The sequence below is a fragment of the Anabrus simplex genome, chromosome 5 (genome assembly GCF_040414725.1).
Source record: "Anabrus simplex isolate iqAnaSimp1 chromosome 5, ASM4041472v1, whole genome shotgun sequence".
Taxonomy (NCBI): domain Eukaryota; kingdom Metazoa; phylum Arthropoda; class Insecta; order Orthoptera; family Tettigoniidae; genus Anabrus; species Anabrus simplex.
The window spans coordinates 303116885-303138660 of record NC_090269.1 but is presented as its reverse complement, the minus strand read 5'-3'; the positions used below and the strand labels follow the sequence as shown (position 1 = coordinate 303138660).

General features: G+C 38.7%; 1 protein-coding gene across 2 annotated transcripts in view; it reads right to left on the bottom strand.

The window, feature by feature from the left end:
• Window positions 1-21776, bottom strand: part of asrij (OCIA domain-containing protein asrij) — a 132011-nt gene that overhangs the window by 78987 nt on the left and 31248 nt on the right. For both annotated transcript variants that reach the window (XM_067147482.2, XM_067147479.2), the window contains exon 5: window positions 15141-15261. In XM_067147482.2, coding sequence (XP_067003583.1) covers window positions 15141-15261 — 121 coding nt within the window. The remainder of the gene's footprint in view (window positions 1-15140; window positions 15262-21776) is intronic.

Genomic DNA, 21776 nt, shown 5'->3' with positions numbered 1-21776 from the left:
TCTCACATGGAGTGACCGGGATTTGAACCACGGTATCCAGCGGTGAGAGGCCGACGCGCTGCAGTCCGAGCCACAGAGGCTCTATTATTATTATTATTATTATTATTATTATTATTATAAGCAATAACTGATAAGAAATTGTTGTCATACGTAATACGCTCGCTGGTGTTTTGTTATTATGTAATTGAATTTCATTATGGCGATTACTTACGATTCTGTCATAATACATTATTAATATTATAAAAAACAATTGGTGAATCATGTGTTGTAATATTCCATTAGTACATGAAAGTTGTTTGTACTATGTACTTCAAGTTCACGTTGGTGATTAATGAAGATTATTCTGTCAGAATATATTATTATTAGTAGTAGTAGTAGTAGCAGTAGCAGTAGTATACACAAAAGCCCCTTTTCGTGACAGCCCTGGTAGGCCTTTGCCTACCAAGTGACCTCTGCCCAGGTCGAACGCCAGTAGATTAAGAGGCGACGTGTGTTCAGCACGACGAAAACTCTCAACCGTTATTGTTGGCTTTCTAGACCTGGTCTCTTCCTCACCATGATCACGAAACCTGAGATACAGGTAAAAATCCCTGACCTGGCCGGAATCGAACCCGGGGCCTCCCTACACTGCGGAGGCGGTTATTATGATGCTCAATGTTTGGTAAAATATTTGTTGTAAAATCATACTCTAAGCACTCGCTTCTTTTTTTTTGTTTTATGCCCCAGGCAAGGGGTATTAATAATTTACAATTTAAAAAACCTAACCCAACCGAGAATCGAACCCGGGACCACCGGATGACAGGCGGACGCGTTGCCGCCTACACCATGGAGCTGACCTCATTAAAGTCAATATTGGCGATTATTTAAACGTATACTGTCAGATTATTATTACCATTACCGTTATCATTATCATCATCGTCGCCAAAATAGACCTACAACATTAACACTAATGATGATAAAATCCCGAAACAATATTTAATGTTTGCTGGCTAATAATTATTTTGTATTCATCGTATCACAAGTTACCAAGGGAGGAACGTGGAGCTATCATTCCAAGCAGTTCCGACAATAGTTGTTAGATGGCGTTAGTGCATCAGTGGAGTCGACACTGGAGTCGAGAGTGACGGTTCCAGAGGTAGCAATCTCGACTCTTCACGACTCTGTTCGCAGCCCATCCCTAGTTGGTGGATTACTCAGTACTGAGTGAATCGGAAGGGGTTTAAAGTCAGGACAGTTTCCCAAGTTTGGGCAGCAGCTTGTTGTCTTCTCAGTTGTGAAGGAGGTATACTTGCCAGTAAGTGCAACCACGGCACAGGGGCTGATCTTAATGTGCCCGTTATGATCCTTGAGGTCTCAATGAGCTGAGTATCCACTTTGTGGACATGAACACTTCTATACCATACCGGTGCACAGTATTCGGCAACAGAGTACATCAGTGCAAGGCTTGCCATACGAAGAGTACTTGCATCAGAACCCCATGTGGCGCTGGCTAGTTTGTGAATGATGTTATTCCTGGTACTAAGTTTTCCCGCAGTATTCTCAAGGTGTTTTCTGTAAGTCAGAGAGCAGGTATTGGGGGATAGATTCTTTCTCACCCCTTTTCCGCAGAATGTAATGTTCAGCTCTTGTCTGGAGATGCTATTGTTAAGGTGAAAAGCTGTGACCTCTGTTTTTGATGGGTTTGGGACAAGCCTCCATTGTTTGAAATAGTTTTCTAGTTTTTGTAGATCCTTTGTCAGGATTTCTTCTCCTTCAAGATGGTTAGTGTGAATTGCTATGGCAGAGTCATCAGCATAGCAGAACTTATGAGACATTGTTTCTGGTACATCACTTGTATATAGGTTGAAGAACAATGGGGCTAAGACAGATCCTTGAGGGAGGCCATTCTTGATAGTGTACAACTTGCTCCTCTTGTCACCTGCACACACTCTGAAAGAACAATTCCTTAACATGGTAGAGATAATAGGACAGTGATTCTTCTACGTGGTAGTACTTGTTTTATCTTCAGCATTAATCCATCAATCCACACTGTATCATACGCAGCAGTTAAGTCGATGAAAGCCATGAATGTTTTCAATCCTCTTTGGAAACCTGATTCTATAAAGGATGTTAAAACTAAAACTTGCCACAACAGCTTCGTTTTTCCCTGAATCCAGCCTGTTCTGCTGGTATTCTGCTGTCTAATGTACAGTATATTCTGTTGTAAATTAGATGTTCCAGAATTTGATAGCAAACGCTGAGGAGTGAAATTGGACGGTAGCTCGCTGGGTAGTCTGCTGGTTTCCCAGGCTTACTTCCTAGGTGAGTTATAAATTCTGGAAATATACCATCCAGACCAGCTGCTTTTCAAGATTTCAAATATCGAATAGCTTGACTGAGTTCTGCACTCTTAAAAGGAGAGGAATAAAATGGGTTACCATCCAGCTGATCACTGATTGCTTTAAGAATCTTGTATATTTTTTTATTGGCAGGCATCTATCGGAACATCTTCTCACCTCTTTTTAATGTGTTGTGCAATGGAAGTTGGATTAAGTTCGGTTCTGGAAATCAGCAGTGGTGTTGCTGCCCCAAGTTTTCTAAGTGACCAACCTTTGTGACTGGAGTGAGTAAAATAGAGAACTTGTGTTGTGCTATGTCAGTGTTCCCTTCTTTGAGTGTTCAAGGATTGTAGAATCTGAATGCCCACGGCAGGATCTCCGTTTTCTTTGTATGCTTTAGCAAGCTCTACTGTCTCTTTATTCCAGCAAGGAATGTAGTTCCTTCTATACCAACAAGGTATGTTACGTTTTGCTGCTCCAATAACTGTTCCCAACAAAGCGTTTATAATTCTCTAGTTTAGGTGGAATCCAGCAAAGATGAGAATCAACCTCAATGAGAATACTTCATCCATTGCGCTTTCAGGTGGAATCCAGCAAAGATGAGAATCAACCTCAATGAGAATACTTCATCCATTGCGCTTTCTTGAAGTTCCATCAGGGTTTCTGTTTTTGTTCTAATTAATGGTACTTTTAAACCGTTACTTAAAATAATTGGACAACGCTGGCTGCGTGGAAAACCTGATAGTAAATATCTTGTGTGAGGTAAAGGAATATGGTTAGCTACATTGTTGTTAGGCAGAGATCAGGACTGGTGTCTTTACACCATCTAGCAGAATGGAAAGATTTGTCTTTTGCATCGTAGGACATATGAAGTTTGATCTGGTCCATCCAATCTGATAGCTTTCCTCCGTTTTCATCATTTTTGGCATACCCCCATGAAGTGTGATGACTGTTGAAATCACCAAGGTTTCTGGATGACTTATGTTTGGAAGAGGGGGATCTGACCAGCGTTCCCATGGTGGTTTGTACACTGCAGATGTTGTTCCCATTACGTTGACAGAGATGATTATTACTCTGGCGAATGTACATGATAGAACCATAAATCTCTGAACCAAGCATGCCTACAATTTTATAACCGGGTATTCTTGCTCTAGAGTATACCTGATCGTATTTTAGAAGGGTTTCTTGTAGGGCGATGAGATCAATTTTATGTTCTTTAGATCATTTACTCAGGTATTCGCAGTTATCTTTGGATATGCCTTCAATGTTAAGTTGTAGGACACGGGCACAAGGTCCAATGCATTTTGAGTTCAGTGTGAACTAGCTCTTAAAGGAGCCGTTGGGATAAGTTTGTAGATCATAAAAATCAGGAGAGATATGAGATCTAGTTTGGTTACCATTTGTGTAGACTTTCTGCCCTCCTGCTCTTGCAGTCCATTGCACAGGGTACACCATCTTGGAGGTTGTCTACACATCGTACCAGATATTGCCCGTCTTAAGATGGCTGAAAAAAATGGGCAAGCTCTGTGACCTAGGAAACCGCATGAAAAGATAGTAGAGTTATTATGCAACTTGTTACCATCCTTTTAAATTTCAGGCATGTGTTATGATCCCTTGGAACATGTCTTTTTTTTTTTTTTTTTTTTTTCAAGTCTCACATCTTTACGTTAATGTAATTTCTTATAACCTATTTTTTCTAAACATGTACTTTGATTGTTTTTGTGTGTATCACATATTTATCCATCAGTGCATTTATCTATCAGATCTACCCTTAGCATTGCTGTTAGGTTTAATTATTATATTTGAAAAACTTATTATTCACCTACAAGCATTAAACATATTCATTTTCTTGAAGTTGGTACTGCCGTCAGTAATCAGCCATGTTTTGAGAATTAATGTACATCTTAAATTTATCAGATCAATTTGTGTATTCCATTCTCACTGTACAGTCTTTCAATTTGTACTCAAATCTTCGTTAATTATTATACTCTATATTAATTTATATCTATTTGTACACTCCATTTTCACCATCTGTACTCTTTGCATAAAATGAATTTCATTATAAAGCCTGTATTGTCGTATGTATACTTAAAACGTATGGTCAAATGTTCCACCTTTACAATACTAAAAGATTTTAATTTAATTTAAATAACATTTAAAAAATAACGGAACATGTTTCATCTATCCTGTAAACATCATCAGCCGAAAAGTTTTAAGATTAAACACAAAGGACAAGGACAAAAACACATTAAAATAATTCGGACTGCCGAATGCGTCAATTAAAATGGTGAAGAATGTGCTGGAATGTTCTGAGCACAACACTTGAATACTGTTAAAAGTGAAAATTAGAGTATTGTACACATGAGATGGTTCAATAAAATTAGTATTAGAGTCCTTCTTAACTTGATGGTGCTGTGTTGACATACAGTTTGCCGATGCATCAGTAAAAACTTAATGATATGGAACACAATGTTGTTAAGATGTCAGCCATAAACATCCACACACGCTGAGCTAGCCATTCTTGGGTAGGCGAGAACGGCATTCCGCTGCACATTCCACTTATGAAATCACAATCAGATATTCCACCTACTTTTTTTAAATCAAGAATTGTCAACATCATCACGCCAATAAGACAAACTCAATATCATTTTACTGGAATCCTCACTCATGTTTGACATATGTTTATCAATCATCTTCATTCTACTGGAACTAAACATTGTGACTCAGCTTACTTCAAATGAATATTTGCCCCAATTCATCCTCTTGAATTCCGCCTTTATCTTCATATTGTGATCTTTCCTACATTTTAAGACACCACTCAAGCTTATTCATCTACTAATGTCATTCCACGCCATCTCACCACTGACAGCTCGGAACATAACTTAAAATCCAATTAAGGTATTTCATTAGTCCACCTATTCAATACTAGGCACTTATAAGTGGTTACAAATACAATTACACACATCTTCGGGACATGTTTCACCCTTTCTATAGGGCATCTTCAGCCTTAATCTTAAAATACTAACCTTAAATATTAAAACAAGAAGCTAGCTAATTAGCCTTGTGACGTTATGTGCTTATGTGCTTAAAATTCTGGTACACTAAGTGTGACATATGAACTACACTAAATAAAAATTGTGGTAAAAAGTCATTGAAACATTATCACTTAGTCATTCTACAACCATGTGTTCTGAGACTGAAACCAAAACCTCTTCTTATACGAAATTGTGAAATCTGTATAGAATGTCACTTTTTATCTGTCTCCTATTTCTCCAAATGCAATGGTAAAAACATATGTCTAACAAAGGAAAAGTGATTTCATAAACACTGTTATCATTACATGTGAAAGCAATTTAAACTTCTCCTACGGTAGTTGTAAACGTGAGGTGTGAACTGGAACCTCTGTATAACATTGTGAGGCTAAAATGCAGAATACCATGTGGTCAATTGTGTGTAGGGCTCCTTGTAGAGAACATTTGTTACTCTACTGGACCATTATTTCTCTGAAAGGAGAAGGAAAGGAAATCTTAAAAGCAGAAATCAAAATGAGAGAGGGGTCTTCTGTTTGACTGAATTAGAGCGAGTACTTACGTGTTCGCCGTGAACTCTTACACATGACCTTCCATTATAGCAGTATTCACTTGTCTGTTAGCTCTGTTCCTCGTGTTGTATCCATGCGGCAGAGGCGGGAGGGAAAGGGTTAAGGTGCGTAGAAGGGAGGAGGGGGTAGGCGGGGCTATCTGCGTCAAGGCTGTCGAAGGAGGGAAGTTACTACGACTGACAGGAGCGATCTAATACTCGCAGAGATGAGAGGAGCCTTTGAGCTTAAAGAATTAACACATTGCAGACCGGGTGCCCTTCACCCCATGCACAGCCCTGTTCCTGGTCACTTTCTAACTACCTCCAAGCTGGAGTGCATGCATTCAAATAAACTGTGAGAACTTCACTAGCTTTTGAAGGACTACTGTTTTTTTGTTGTATTTTTTTTTTTTTTTTTTTTTTGATGGCCTTCCTGAATAGTTGTTGAAATGCAGGTAGGTAATTATTTGTTGAAATCTATTTCAGCTTATAGTTTTCGGAAATATGGGGTTTTCTATTAGGGGATCGGTTGGCCAGTAATCTTTCAGACATTATTTCTTCACCTGCCCTATCAGTATGCACTTAGCAATATTTTTTAAATTTCCCTGCTAGTGACAGTCCACTTTAGTGTTTTAGGGGATATGTTATTAGAATGTGAATTCTGCTCATAGTGTAAGTTTGTCTGCTCAGCTACATACTGAAAAAAATCCTCACCAAACATAAGTCCTGCTACTTGTCGTATGTTTCCAGATTCCATACTTTTATACCAGGAGCACCTTCAAAATCCTCTAGCCTAGGTTCACTGTTGTGCATAACCCAGCTGTCAGAAAACACTACATTATTTACAATATTTACACCCGTAACACAATTATCAGACTCGTTCTGCGCTACGAGAGTTCCACACCTTGAAGATAAGGCTATATCCTCATCATTACTTGAAACATTTCCGTTAGAAGATATTTCATCATCAAACTCTAAATATTCAGCATCACTTGGATATTCAGAGCCTGTATCAGCACATAATTTATGAATAATTTCATCCCTGACTAAACACGTGCAATCCCTGGGTGCTGCCATCTTGCATGGCTCTTCGAACTTTGTAAACATGTTGTCAGGAAATCCAAAGAAAATCTATGATATGAAGAATAATCGAAAAGAAATGCGACTATCGATGGTGTAGAACTATACATAACAGAGTTCTATCACCCTTGACCTCCAAATAGTTACAGTATATCTCAAAATATAGCACTAAACTTCAGTCTGCTGGGTCTGCTGCTAACACGAGATAACTCGGGACCAGTCCGCAACGCTCGGCCAGGCAAACACGAGTTTTCTCGGGACCGGTCCGTATTGTGTTAAATATATGAGGGGTCTTTACTTTCTCTGAACTGACCGTATTTAATAATCCAGGTGTTAATTCATGTAATGAGCTTTTAATGTCCATGACATCGTTGACATGAAAGAAGTCCAACAGTTTCTCTCCATCTTCATTTCTATCACCATACCCATGTGGGCCCAGAACATTCTCATACCCCATTCTATTAGTTCTCACATGAGCATTCAGATCTCTCATTATCATGATCCCATCTCCAATAATATGTGTTTCCAGTTCATTGAGGAACTCTTCTTTTTCTTCCACGCTACATCCTGTCTATGGAGCATACACCTGTAGCCTACTATCTTCAGTAGTTCCTTGCTTACAGGTATGTGCATTATTATAATTCTTTCATCTACACACTCAACTTCAGCTCTTGGTTCAACATTCTGATTCGCTACAAATCCCACTCCATTTGTTTCCTCATCCAGTACAAGGTACACCCCTTTCTTAGTTCCTTCATTCCTTTCCCTTTCCATTTTACTTCACTTAATCCCAGGATTATGAACATTAAAATAAGAATAATAGTTAACACCACCTTTCCAATACTTAACTTTCCTTATATTTAGGAAATAAACATTACAACAGGCGTTGTAAGATGGGACATGTTTTGCTTAACTGTTGTAAGCATCACCAGCCAAAAATAAATCTTAGCCTAAAGTTAGGTCAGTCACTTAGTCTGTTATTAATTTCAGGATTGATTTCATTACTTCCATTAATAATGCTACCCAGATATGTAAAGTGTTCTACATTCTCTAAGCGTTCTTCGTCTATGTACACTTGGCTTCTCTTTTTCTCTTTTCCACAGCACATGACTACAATTTTCTTTATCTAATTACCATTACAAACTCCTTCAGATTTTCATTCCAAATGTCCAGTCTCCTTTGTACTTCCTTTTCTCCCCGCAGATACACGATGTAAAATGCCCCATGTTGGAAAAAAACTGCATCTAGTGTTTCCATATCCTTGTTAGACAGTTTTTATTTCTATATTCATTAGTACATTTTCTTCCTTAACACGTTCTTTTTCCTTGTCCCTTGCCCCTTGTCCCTTAACGAGGTTTCACTGCAGTAGCTCCTAAATGCACATACTGAGTCTGTATCATGTGTCACTAGGATCAGCATAAGTCAAGAGTTTGACTAAATTTGAACTCCTCTTTTGGTTCTTTGTTGTGTTTGGTGAGGATTTAATTCTTTAAATGTTTTTGATTTAATATAGTATTTACACAAATAATCCCCGCATTATATTTAAAATTTTGAGACAAGAAATTGGGGTGTGGGTTTTATTTGGGTCAAGGTTGGCAACACACTCCTGACTAACCTAGTTTTCAATGTTGAGTGTACAGTTATTCCGCAGATGGAAGAAAACTGTCCCCATGTTATATTTAAATGAAAAACAATTCAGGCTTTTAATTCTAAACTGCCTTTACATTTTTTAAAAATTATATTTTACAGAGTAATTTTACGTCAAAACTTCTCCGCGTCAAAACAGAATGAACCTTCCGGAACGTGCAGTGGTACCTTTCTGCACTTTCAATCATTCATCTATAGTGTGCTTCATAGTTGAAGTTTGAGTGAAATTATAATTCTTTTGTATTCAGTGTTTTAAGGAATGCCACAATATCATGTAGCAGGCAGTGTGCAGAGAAGCAGAATCCACGGAAAGTGGCGATGCCGACAGTTGGCGAAAAGGAGTGGCTCATCTATATATATAAAATAAGAGTTTTGTCTGTACATTGCTCAGAATTTGAAAAGAATGGTATTTCTGTATCGGTCATGTCCATAGTAACAAGAAAATGTACTTTTTACTTTTCCGTAATTTCTGTGTCTGTCTGTATGTATGTACACGCATCACGAAAAAACGGCTGAAGAGAATTTAATGAAAATCGGTATGTAAAGTCGGGGGATGAGCCGCTACAATCTAGGCTATAAATAATTTTATTCACGCCGAGTGAAATGGTAGTTTAGAGGAAGGCCTTAAATTTAATTCTCGAATATTTTTATTATTAGCGGTCCTATCGATAAATACTATATAACTAAAGTTATATAGAATTAAATTTCCAATCAATTATGTCTTATACAATTTTACTGTACCGGCTCTGATAACACAGATATTAATGAATTTGTAGTTTTGTTGGTAAGTCCATATCAATGCCTAGCAACGAGAAAATGGGTTAACAGAATTTAATGAAAACTACTATAGAGTCGAGGAATAAGAAACTACAGTCTAGGCTGTAAATAATTTTATTCGCCCGAGATAAAACGGTAGGTTAGGGGAAGGCGTCTAAATTTAATTTTTAAATTCCGGTACCTATGTTACTGGTGCTATCGAAAAGTACTACATAACAAAAGTTATAGACAATACAATTTCCGATCATTTATATTTCATTCAGTATTACTGTACCGACTATGATAAGAGTGGTATTTCAGAAGGCCTACAATATCGAAAGCGCATAACACTGATCAACAATAACTTTACATTGAGCATTGTTTGTTACTGATCAACAATAACTTTAGATTGACCTTTGTTTGTTGTGATATTCTTCGTTTCTTATGGTCCCGCTCAACTCCGATAGATGGGATTACTACTGCATACCGAGTATAACAGCCCGACTGAACATTGGCGGGAAATAGCTGGGGAGTTGGAAAACTTTCTTCTCTAGCATGCCATTCCTCTGGTTCATGTAGCCTCCATGGCTCAGACGGCAGCACATTGGCCTCTCACCGCTGGTAACCGTGATTCAAAACCCGGTCACTCCATGTGAGATTTGTGCTGGACAAAGCGGAAGTGGGACATGTTTTTCTCCGGGTACTCCGGTTTTCCCTGTCATCTTTCATTCCAGCAACACTCTCCAATATCATTTCATAGAGTCTATCAGTCATTAATGTATCACTGGGAGTGGCGACCCCATCGTACTAACAGCCTATATATATATGCTTCATTTATTACATCCCTGACCCAGCCAATGACTGGAAAACAGGTTGTAGGTTTTCATTTTCCTCTGGTTCATACATTTTCTGATACTGCAGGTACGTAACACACTGGTTCATCATAGTACTCCAGTGATTCGATCCCTACTCTGATGCGCTGTTTTGAATGAGCTGTATGCACACTTACGGCAGAGGCTCACTTAGTAGTAGTAGTAGTAGTAGTAGTAGTAGTAGTAGTAGTAGTAGTATGACCTGGTCTAGAATTACTATTTAAGCCTATTTCAAATTATAGCAGTAGTATGACCTGGTCTAGAATTACTATTTAAGCCTATTTCAAATTATAGCACCACAATTCACTAAATAACTCAAAAGTCAACCCTGAAAAGAGAAGTTTCTTAAGAAAAGCTTCTTCCTCTTCACTTTTATTAAATTCTACATTCATTTAATTCGAAATTAGCAGTGAAGAGGGGGCTTCTCCTCTGGCTTGGAGGAAAAAATTGCCTCCAAATCAGATACGTTTTTCTGTTGCCATTGTAGTGAATTGAGATTTTCCGACTCATCGGGTACTCCTCGGAAACAGCTTAGTAAAAAGGCATAGTTTTTGCCCTGGGACTCTCCACTATTCGCCTCCTCCTCCTCCACCCCCCACCCCCCACCCCCACCCCGCACCGCAGAAAAAAGACGAAGTGTGTTCACGGATCAGAACTGTCTGCAACTTGGTCATTCCAGCTCTGGAATTCCAGCATAGTACTGTTTGTTAAAAGTGAGAAAGTGTGTGGTCTTTCATTTGATGGAGTATTTCGTATGAAAGCATTGCTTTTAATCGCGCCATTCCTACTGACGTCATTGCAATGACTTATGTTCATTTCAGTTGGAAAAACCACTAAGACAGTCTTTCTGAGGATGTAAAATGGCTGGTGGAGAGTGAGTGTCTGCCATTACAATGAAAACTCACCAAGCTGGTGGTGACTGATGGTAGGCAAGCGGGCCTATCATTACAATGAAAATTCCCTAACTCAATCTTCATATGAGAAAAGACGTTTGGTGACTTCCCCGTCGCGTTTCTAGGGTAACGTTAAGAGCTATGCAATTTTATACAATCTTGCTCACAACGTGTATACTACCTAACCTAGAATTCTGTATACAATGTAGAATTCCGTAGCGAAGCACGGGTACATCAGCTAGTAATTATAATAAATTCGTACGCACCGTACAATATTGTCATTGCCGATGAAACTGCATTTTTCGTTTTTTAATACCAAGCATAAACGGACTTGTGGTACTGTACTGTGTTGCAATGCAGACGGAATCGAAAAACTTCCTCCCCTCATTGTAAGAAAGTTCGATAAGCCACGATGTTTTACGGGCGTCGGACACTTTCTGTGCAAGTACAAGGGATCTAAAACTGCGAAGAGTATAGTAAACCGAAAAATAAAGCACTTCGAGGAGAAGGGGAGCCAGCATAATTTGTCCTCATCCTTGAATCGTGTGTTTCCTTCTCCCAATACGTAAAGTCATGTTTGCCACTGATTTACCCATGTGCATTATTTGAATAATGTAAATGCACCCTGCTGGATACATTTTGGGGAAATAATTCTTTTCCATGGCATTTGAAAGGTTTGAACTGTGAATCAAGGTAATTACATGCATCAATGGGTCTTAGAAAACTTGGTTACACGCTAAGAACTTGAGAAGCGCCATGGCGGGAAATCGTACAAGGAGAGTCACTGTACTGTAGTGCAATGCAAACAGAAGTGACAGAGAGATATCCTACAGGCTTAATCCACTTATAACCACGTCCCAACCTCATTTATTCACAAAACTTCCCTTTTAATTATATACAGTATTAGACTAGTGGCTGGACGTAGCGAGTGAGCGATGTCCATCAAATACAAAGAAAAGGAAACGAGAGACTTCCTACTTCCTCCCCTAACTAGGAAAGTTCGATAAACTACAATGTTTTAAGGGCATCAGATATCTTCCGTGCAAGTACAAGGCATCTAAAATGCATATAGTACAGTAATCCAATGAACAAAGCACTTGCACAGAGGAGCCAGCATAGATTTCTGCTTGCCTTTGAATAATTCTTTTTCTTTCGTTGCATGAGGTTATGTTTGCCACTGAATTATCCAAGTGCATTATTTGAATACTGTAAATGCACCTTCTTGGATACATTTTGGAAATACTTTTTTTCATGGCATCCGAAAGTTTTAAACTGTCAATCACTGTTAATTTCTTGCAGTAAATACGGTAATTAATTTCGTGTGGCTATTTCTAGCCGAGTGCAGCCCTTGTAAGGCAGACCCTCCGATGAGGGTGGGCAGTAAATACGGTAATAGTGCATATCAATGTGGAATTATGTGATCGGTCAATATTAGCAAATAATTTATTTGTTGTAAGTAAAAAATTCCTTGTTTATGATCAATTTTCTATAAAATGCTAAATTTGAAATTCTCAGGTATTTCAAAATGAAATGTGTATGGTATAATAAAAATACAGTTTTGGATATTATAATTCTGTAAGTACAAACTCTTAATGATAATACATGGTGGATCCTCTATTCTCTGTTTTTGGAGGGACCATGAAAATAAAACGTACGACACGGGAAAACGGAAAATCCGAGAATGAATGAAAACCATTAACAATATGGCTAGACATCACAAAAATAAAATATGTATATCAGTAATTATAATCTTACCAAAACTCCTAAACAAACCAAACTACAGCCCCAATGGGCCTTTGCCTGCCAAGTGACCGCTGCTCAGCCCGAAGGCCTGCAAATTACGAGGTGACGCACGGCCAGTGTGACGAGTCCTCTCGGCCAATATTCCTGGCTCTCTAGATCGGTGTCGCCATCTCACCATTAGATAGCTCCTCAATTAAAGGTAATCATGTAGCTGAGTGGACCTGGAACCAGCCCTTATATCCAGGTAAAAACGCCTGACCTGGCCGGGAATCAAACCCGGGCCCTCCAGATGAGAGGCAGGCAAGTTAGACCACGAAACTGCATTAATTACTGGTACGCGAGTTCAAAATCTCAATACTTTATATTCAATTTTACAGGGTAATCTTCGTCAGTTTCCCGTGAAAACTTCTTTCGGTTCAGCAACTCAGATTAGCCAAACTCTTCAAAAAATCTAATAACGCCAAGCCAAACGACAATCGACCACAAGTAGTTTTTAATTATCTCATCTAATAAAATAAAGCACATTAGATACAAAAGCACCCAACATGATGGTGAAATCCCTTCTTTTCCTAATCTTCCATTGTAATTTGGTCCCCTGCATACTGTTCGTAGTCAGTTTTTGGAAATCTTGTACTACGTAAATTAGACCCACATTAACTTTTAAAGGTTATGTTGAACTCTTAGAACATGGTTTCGAATGTAAGAATCGATTCTCAAAAGTTCTCAAATGCATTATATTCAATTCTGTCACTTTTAACTCATGTCCTCATCCCGAGGTGGTGCAGCTCTTTTCAGACACACCCCCATTGGAGGTGAGCTGCAAGTACAATTTCAATCACATACCAGCCCTCCTGCCATTCTTAAATTTCTGGCAGTACCGGAATCGAACCCAGGCCCCCGAGGACAGCAGCTAATAACACAAACCGTTACGCTACGGAGGCGGACAATTCTGTCACTAATCCAATGAAATATGAAAGAGATAAAAATGTATCATCAGAACTTCAGAAATTACGGTTATGTGACCTTGAGCTCATCTGCAAAGCGCGCTTGGTGCACATGTCAGTATGATGTATTGAATAGGAGGATACTCTCATTTTTCGCCATTGTAAAGTGTCAGTACGAGGTGGAAATGATACAAACCATTTAAATGTAACGTGCGCAAATAAAACGACTGCGGTTTTGGCATTTTAACATGAAAACATAAAATTCTCAGTCTTACATTAGGACCGAAACAGTAATAGGCAATCCCAAGACCTCCCATGGCTTTTTTTGTATGTAAGGTGCAACATCTGTTCTGGTCTCAAAAACAATCGTGTACGATAATATTAAAATACTATATTTACGTTAAGAAGGAGCAGTTGCAATTCCTGCCTGAAAGCCCAGTTACTACACAGTGCCCTGAGGAAAGTGCCAAAAACCTGTTCGGCATACAATCGAAAAAGTAAAAAATATAAACATCTAACCCTGGACATAATGTGGACGTTTTATAAGTGTGAACATTTGATGAAACTCATTTCATCTTCAAGTACAGCTGTTGAAATGTGCTGTGTCTCCTTACAATTATTGTGGCCACTCTCTGCTCTATGATTTCCTGATTCTCTAAACAATACCACCATATGCAAGTTCACTGCCGATTGCTTTTCCAGTACAGTACTTGCTCTAATTATCGCAATGACGGGGCATTAATGCTAAGATCCATAAGTATGTCATAGCCATCGTTTCGTGTGATACAGTTTATTGAAAAACGCTTGAACGAGGATTTAGCATTGATGGGACTGAAATTTCTGGACAGTTGATCTGGGAAATCGTTTCTTTGAGGAACGGATAATGCAGGATTTTTACAATGTGATTTAATTACAATGCGTGTGGGACCACGAAATTTTAACGGATAATCGGGGAGAATGTAGTTTCCGGGAACGGATAATTGAGGTTCCACTGTATTGGATTTACATCCCACTAACTACTCTTATGGTTTTTGAAAAGGCTGAGGTGCCAGAAATTTGCCCTGCAAGAGTTCTTTTAAACACCAGTAAATTTACTAACACAAGGATGGCATATATGAGGATTTTCAAATACCAGAGGACTGAGCTAGGAATGTATCTACTAATTTGGCCTCAGAAAGCCACCGCTTCTACTGTCCAAGGCTTCTGATGATAAATATCTTTTCAACTTACTCCAAATTTATTCTCAATACAGTAATACTATCCAGACAGGAGTGTAACAACAAACGTACACAAATACATTTTACTTACCTATACTGTTTAGTTTTCTTCTGTTCATATTCTTCTCTATTTTTCCGTCGTAGTTCCTCATATGTAGTAGGAGGTGTCGGAGTACCAGATGGTGGTAAAATTTCCTCTTCAAGGACAGGAGCTATAACATTACATAACCTATTCAACAACAAAATAAAAACCTGGCCAATAATATATGACAAGCATTAGTAACACTACAGCCACACACTTAAATGGAATATGGCTCATAACGCAGTCCACAATTTACAGTATAACAAATTAGGACCATGAGATGCTTCTTTTTTTCTGTATGAGCACCACTGATCACCCTTATTTTAAATTTCTTTCTCTACTATTGCAGGAAGCCACAACAAAAAGAATATAAATTCCAACAAAAATGATACATGTAACTTATGAATGACGTATAGAAATAGCAGAATTACCATTTGATTTTAAGATATAAATAACTAATGTTGGGAATGCTTTGTCTACTGGGTAACTTCTATCTAGGGGAGGCTGCATAGCATTTGTTCTTAATAATAAAAATGTGACAAATGTTTTTAATAAATTGAAGTTTTCTACACCCATATATACTATAGTTATTTTTCATAAACAACATAAATGACTCTGAAGAATTTGTACAGAACTTTTCAATGTGAAAAGGGCCACTTCTTGGCTTAATTGTTTGGAAATTAAAAATGACTTGCAACCGAGCTTGATAGCTGCAGTCGCTTAACACTAGGTTTACCCTAGCGGTCAAAATGACCGTTTTTCAGTTTTGTTTTCCCAATCATTCTCATTATACAGTTAGGGCACACAAACCCTTTGGTGACTTTTATTGATTTTAAGTGTGCTTTTCGTCTCATAGCTTCCAAACCCCGTAACTCCTTTGTAGTTAGTGCTGTGGGTTCATATATCTACTTTTATCGACGGCCATTTTGACTGTTAATGCAGTAGCTACCCCATTAGACTTTTGTGGCATTCATTTAGAGAGGGATATCATTCTAACAAGCTGTTATAGTATATTTTATTACCGTAGTATCGTAATGAATGTATTATTGTGCTACAATGGCGCAGCTGTTGGCCCTTTTCAAACAATCATACAAATAGACTGACAGGGAAATATAGTCAGTATTTGTCCAGTATTGAAAGGTGTGCAATCATAATGAGCAGTCAATTTTCGTGTTCAGTCGTTACAAACATTCAAGCAACATTTCCCATTTTTTGTAACTACCCCGAAGAAACATGTTCTCGTGTAGTCTGCTGATGGATGCCAAAATTCTGAACCGTAGGCATAAAATTTGCCCATAATCAAGCGATGAAGCTGGGACTGATTTGGTCCTTGATAAATGTGAAAACGTGTATAGCTTGACAAACAGAAATAGTTCGGATAGTGATTTTAGTTGCGTCTAGCCTGTAGAATTGCCACGTGAACATGAAATCACACAGCAGCCTTCGACCTCAAGGGTTAGGGAATTATCCGCCAAACGGCGGCGCACGTGCAAAAGCAAAACAGCTGATGACAAAGGTAAGCCTATTTGACATTAGTCGCTTTGTATTTATGTAATTCTGTGCACAATGTAAGTAAGTTTGGTTTATATTTTGCAGGTGAAGGAAACACTAAGGAAGATAGTGAAATTACTAGCAAGGAGCACGATATCAACTGCAGTAGGCCGAGCGTACCCTGTGGTAAGTCAACATATGGGCATGGTCAGCACGCGGCGGTCGGCGAGGAAGAGATTGCTTTGGATGGAACAGTATGGACTCGCATTGATCTACAAAGCCTCCCAGGCCATTGAGGACAGCAAAATATACTCAGGGAAATTCCAGGACCCACAGGACATACAAATCGCCACACAGAAGGAACTTGTGCCGCTACAGCTCGTCTTCTTATTGACGAATCCAAGCTGCACCACATGGAACGATATACTGAGGTTGGAGCCCGCGAAATTCTGAACAATCATGAACGGACAATTTCTTTGGAAGAATCGGACGCTGTTATTGGTATTTTATATGCACATGGAACTTATGGAGCTGACACGAACGTTCTCGATCTGTGGTCACAGAAGTGGGGTCCTGGAATTTTCTCCCAAACTGTGGCACGAAACCGTTTCCTGGAAATCATTAGGTTTCTTCAATTCAATTAAATATCTACCTGCAGGGATAACCTGAAAATTGATAGATTCGTGCTTTTATCCGTTGTGTGGGACAATTTTATATCTAATTTTACTATTTGCTACAGACAAAGCGAGAACCTTACCGTGGATGAACAGCTCTTTCCATCGAAAGCTAGATGCCCATTTATGCAGTATATGGCCAACAAACTAGACAAGTATGGTATTAAATTTTGGCTGGCTGTCGATGTGGAAGCCAAGTATGTTGTAAACGATTTTCCTTATCTTGGGAAAGATGAAACGCTTCCCACCCATCGGACCCTAAGTGAACATGTAGTATTGCATCTTGCCGATACTTTCATCAATCAGGGAAGAAATATTACTTATGATAACTTCTTCACTTCACTGAAACTAGCAAAATCATCAAAGAAAAACAAGAAAGGTATCGTAGGCAAACTGAAACTTAGTAGGAGAGAAGTTCCTCCTCCTGTGAAGACCAGCAGTGACCCAATATACAGCACAGTAGTGTACAAAAATGAGGATGCAACTCTCAAATCCTACCAGGGTAAAATGAACAAGAATGTTCTCATTCTCAGTCGAGTACATACTGATGTAAGCATTAACGAACAACATCCGAAGAAAAAACTTCAAACTGTCTCTTTTATAATTCTACAAAATTTGTCATCGACATAGTATATTAATTGGTACACGGTCAATTCAACGAGTCGTCGATGGCCAGTCTTCTTCAACATACTAGATCTCGAAGGTATAAATGCTTATGCATTGTGTAAGGCAACAGTCGGCAAACAAATACCGAGAAGGATATTCCTGAGACAACTAGCAACTGATTTAGCGCATCTTTATGCATCATTTCGGATTAGTAGGCTGCAACAATGAGGCACTAACCTCTGAAGAAAGTTCACATCGCAAATAGTGTCAGGCTGTAGTGTGCAAAGGGAACAAGACAATTGAAATGTGTGCAATCTGTAGAAAACTGCTCTGTGGTTAAGTTATTTTTTTTGCTAGGGGCTTTACGTCGCACCGACACAGATAGGTCTTATGGCGACGATGGGATAGGAAAGGCCTAGGAGTTGGAAGGAAGCGGCCGTGGCCTTAATTAAGGTACAGCCCCAGCATTTGCCTGGTGTGAAAATGGGAAACCACGGAAAACCATCTTCAGGGCTGCCGATAGTGGGATTCGAATCTACTATCTCCTGGGTGGTTAAGTTAAATTCAAAGGTGGCCAAACAAAGTACGTGTGTAAAGTGCGACAAATAAGTTGAAAACCAGAAAGTGACATTCATGCAGATATGTATATAATGCAAGCTAAAGTGCGTAAGTGGAACATTCTGCCTTACTAATGAATTATTTATTTATTCATAATTGTGTTTACAAGTCCTACATGATAATTAAATTATGGTCCATGATGTTTTTATACTCAATTCGAACCTTTTTCTGACACCAATATCCTCAAGAAAGGAATACGTTTTACTATCGATCAAAATGACCACTTCAGTAAAGGAAGGTAGAAAGAATGTTTGGTAATCCTAGTGTTAAGTGCAGTCAGTATCCAGTAATCGGGAGACAGTGGGTTCGAGCCCCACTGTCGGCAGCCCTGTAGATGGTTTTCCGTGGTTTCCCATTTTCACACCAGGCAAATGCCGGGGCTGTACCTTAATTAAGGCCGAGGCCGCTTCCTTCCACTTCCTAGGCCTTTCCTATCCCATCGTAGCCAAAGACCTATCTGTGTCGGTGCGACGTAAAATAAATAGCAAAAAAAAAATTAAAGACTTACAGTTAGAGAGGAACTGATTGGAATTTGCAAGTATCTTCTTGGGAGTTCTGACTTAGGGCAATAAATGGTACCATTCTCTTAAGACTTTCAACACTAAGGACAAGCAATTCTCATAATGTACCCTGTAGTAAATATTGTGAAATCATCACAAAATGGTCCCATAAGTACAGCCCTCAGTGGCATAATAACACTCACTGTGCACAGAGAGCATACCCTGTCGTCAGGGACGGGAAAGGGCTAGGAGTGGGAAGGAAGCGGCCGTGGGCTTAATTAAGGTACAGCCCCAGCATTTGCCCGGTGTGAAAATGGGAAACCACAGAAAACCATTTTCAGGGCTGCCGACAGTGGGGTTCGAACCTACTATCTCCCAAATACTGGATACTGGCCGCACTTAAGCGACTGCAGCTATCGAGCTCGGTGTCGTCAGGTTTTAATCTAATCTAATTCCTGTTTCTCCCTGTGGAGCAAATGGCATCGAAGAAAGCTCTCCATCCAGTATGTTCTGCAGTCGTTACTTCCTTCCATGTTTTCCCAGTTCCAATCGGTTCCTCTCTAACAGTTTGCCTCCAAATATTCTTAGGTCTTCCACACTTCCTTTTTCTTTTTGGATTCCATTGTAAGACTGGCTTTTCAAATATTATGTTCTATTTTAACGTATGTCGTACCCATCCCACTTTCTTTTCCTTATATCTACATCAGTAGGTTTCTGCTTGGTTTCCTCCTACAGGTTTTCATTGTGATCACTTCAGGCTATTTTATACTGACGATATGCCGCAGAAAACCATTCCCAAACGCTTGGATTTGATGTGTGATTTGTTTTGTGACCTTCCGTGATTTACAGCTGTATAGAAGAACAGACTTACGGTTTGTATTGAAAAGTTGGATCTTGGGTTTGTATTAGAGGTTGCTGCTCTTCCAAATAGGGGATAGTAGAATGAATGAGCTATATGCTTTCTGGATTCAAGCCTTGATGTCTTCCTCTGCACCTCCAGTCTTTGTCACTGTACTCCCTGCATAGACAAAAACTAATTTCCTCTATTTGCTTCTAATTTAAGTAAGTTGTTTCTTTTTCACAATGACACGTTTCATTCTTGAAAGAACATCATTAGATTCTATCAAATCACACTCAAATATTTAGATATAATATTTATGTTTAAATACTTAGGAATTTGAAATCTGAAAGTTGTCTTAATGATGTCTTCCTTTGTCTCTATTCCAGCATTTACTGCAAGGTTTGTCAAAAACCTTGCTCTGTCATTGGCATGGGTCCAAATGGCTGTAGTCCGTTGACCTACTTCCGCCACATTATGACCCTCCCCTTGGCTAGGTCAATGACACGCTGAGTTTTATTTTTATTTTTAGCACTTCCCTCAGCATTACCATTGTTCTTATTCTTATTCTTTCCGATGAGGCCTGCTAAGGACCACATGCCAATTTCAATTCAGTTCTTCTTACTTTGTTGTTTTCTCTTCTGCTCCTTCCAATATTCTTTCATCCTTTCACTATGCTGTTTCCTTCTGTCCTCGGACCTCTTCGCACCAGGCTTCTTGTTCAATCTTCTTTGGAATCCTTTCATACCTACTACCCTCTTTCTAAAAAGTCTCTGTCCATAGTTTCTTCTTCTCTTATATTATTTCTTTCTAAATCTTTCTTTACTTCTTGAATCCAGCTAGTTGTTGCCTTTTTGTCCCAAAGGTACTTGAAAATCCTTTTTGTTAATCTGGAATCATCCATTCTGTAAATACGTCCGAAAAATTGCAATCTCCTTTTTCTTATGGTTTCTGTTATGTTTTCTAGGTTCCTGTATATTTCATCATTAGATCTTAATTTCCATACTTCTCTTGTTTTCACATGGCCTAAGATTTTTCTCATGATTCTCCTTTCTAGTACCTCAAGTTTATCTAATCTATAGTTTAGTACCAGGCATTCGCTTGCATATAAGCATTCCAGTTTCACCACTGTAGTGTAGTGCCTTATTTTAAGATTTTCAGATAGACACTTTTTGTTATAAAAATTCTTTGTGATACCATATACTCTTTCCATCTTCTGTACCCTTTCTTCTACTGCAGATTTGTCTAAACCGTTTTCTTGAATTATTTCTCCCCGACATTTGAATTTCGTTTACTCGTTCCACTGGACCAATATCTGTTGTCAAAAATTTTGGAGCATTCTTGACGTTTGTAATAAATTTTGTTTTTTCTACAGATTCTCAACACCTGTCTTGTTGGCTATTGCTTCCAAAAGATCGATTTGTGTTTTCTGACAATATAGCGAAATTGTCTGCAAATGCTAGGCAATTTATTTCATTGCCTTTGTTTTTTTCTCCCCAAAGTTACCGGCAAAATGTTATGCTCTTTAAGCTTTACGTTCCAAATTCTTACAATTTTCTCTAGAACACAGATGAACAGAAGGGGTGACAGACCGTCACCTTGCCATACCCCTGTATTTATCTTAATAGGTTTGGATACCTCATCCATAAATTTCACCTTTGAAATTGTGTCAGTAAGGGTTTCACGTATTGGGTTTGCCAACTTAGTTTTCACTCCAAATTCACAAATTGTTTTATCTATGGTTTCTCTATCAACCGAGTCAAAGGCCTTTTTAAAATCTACAAAAGTCACAACAATGTCTTTTGAATTCAATATCCTATGGCAAATTATGGATTTCAAGTTAAATATTTGTTTTGAACAAGATCTACCTTTTCGAAATCCAGCTTGATACTCACCCAGCTGTTTTTCAAGTGATGTT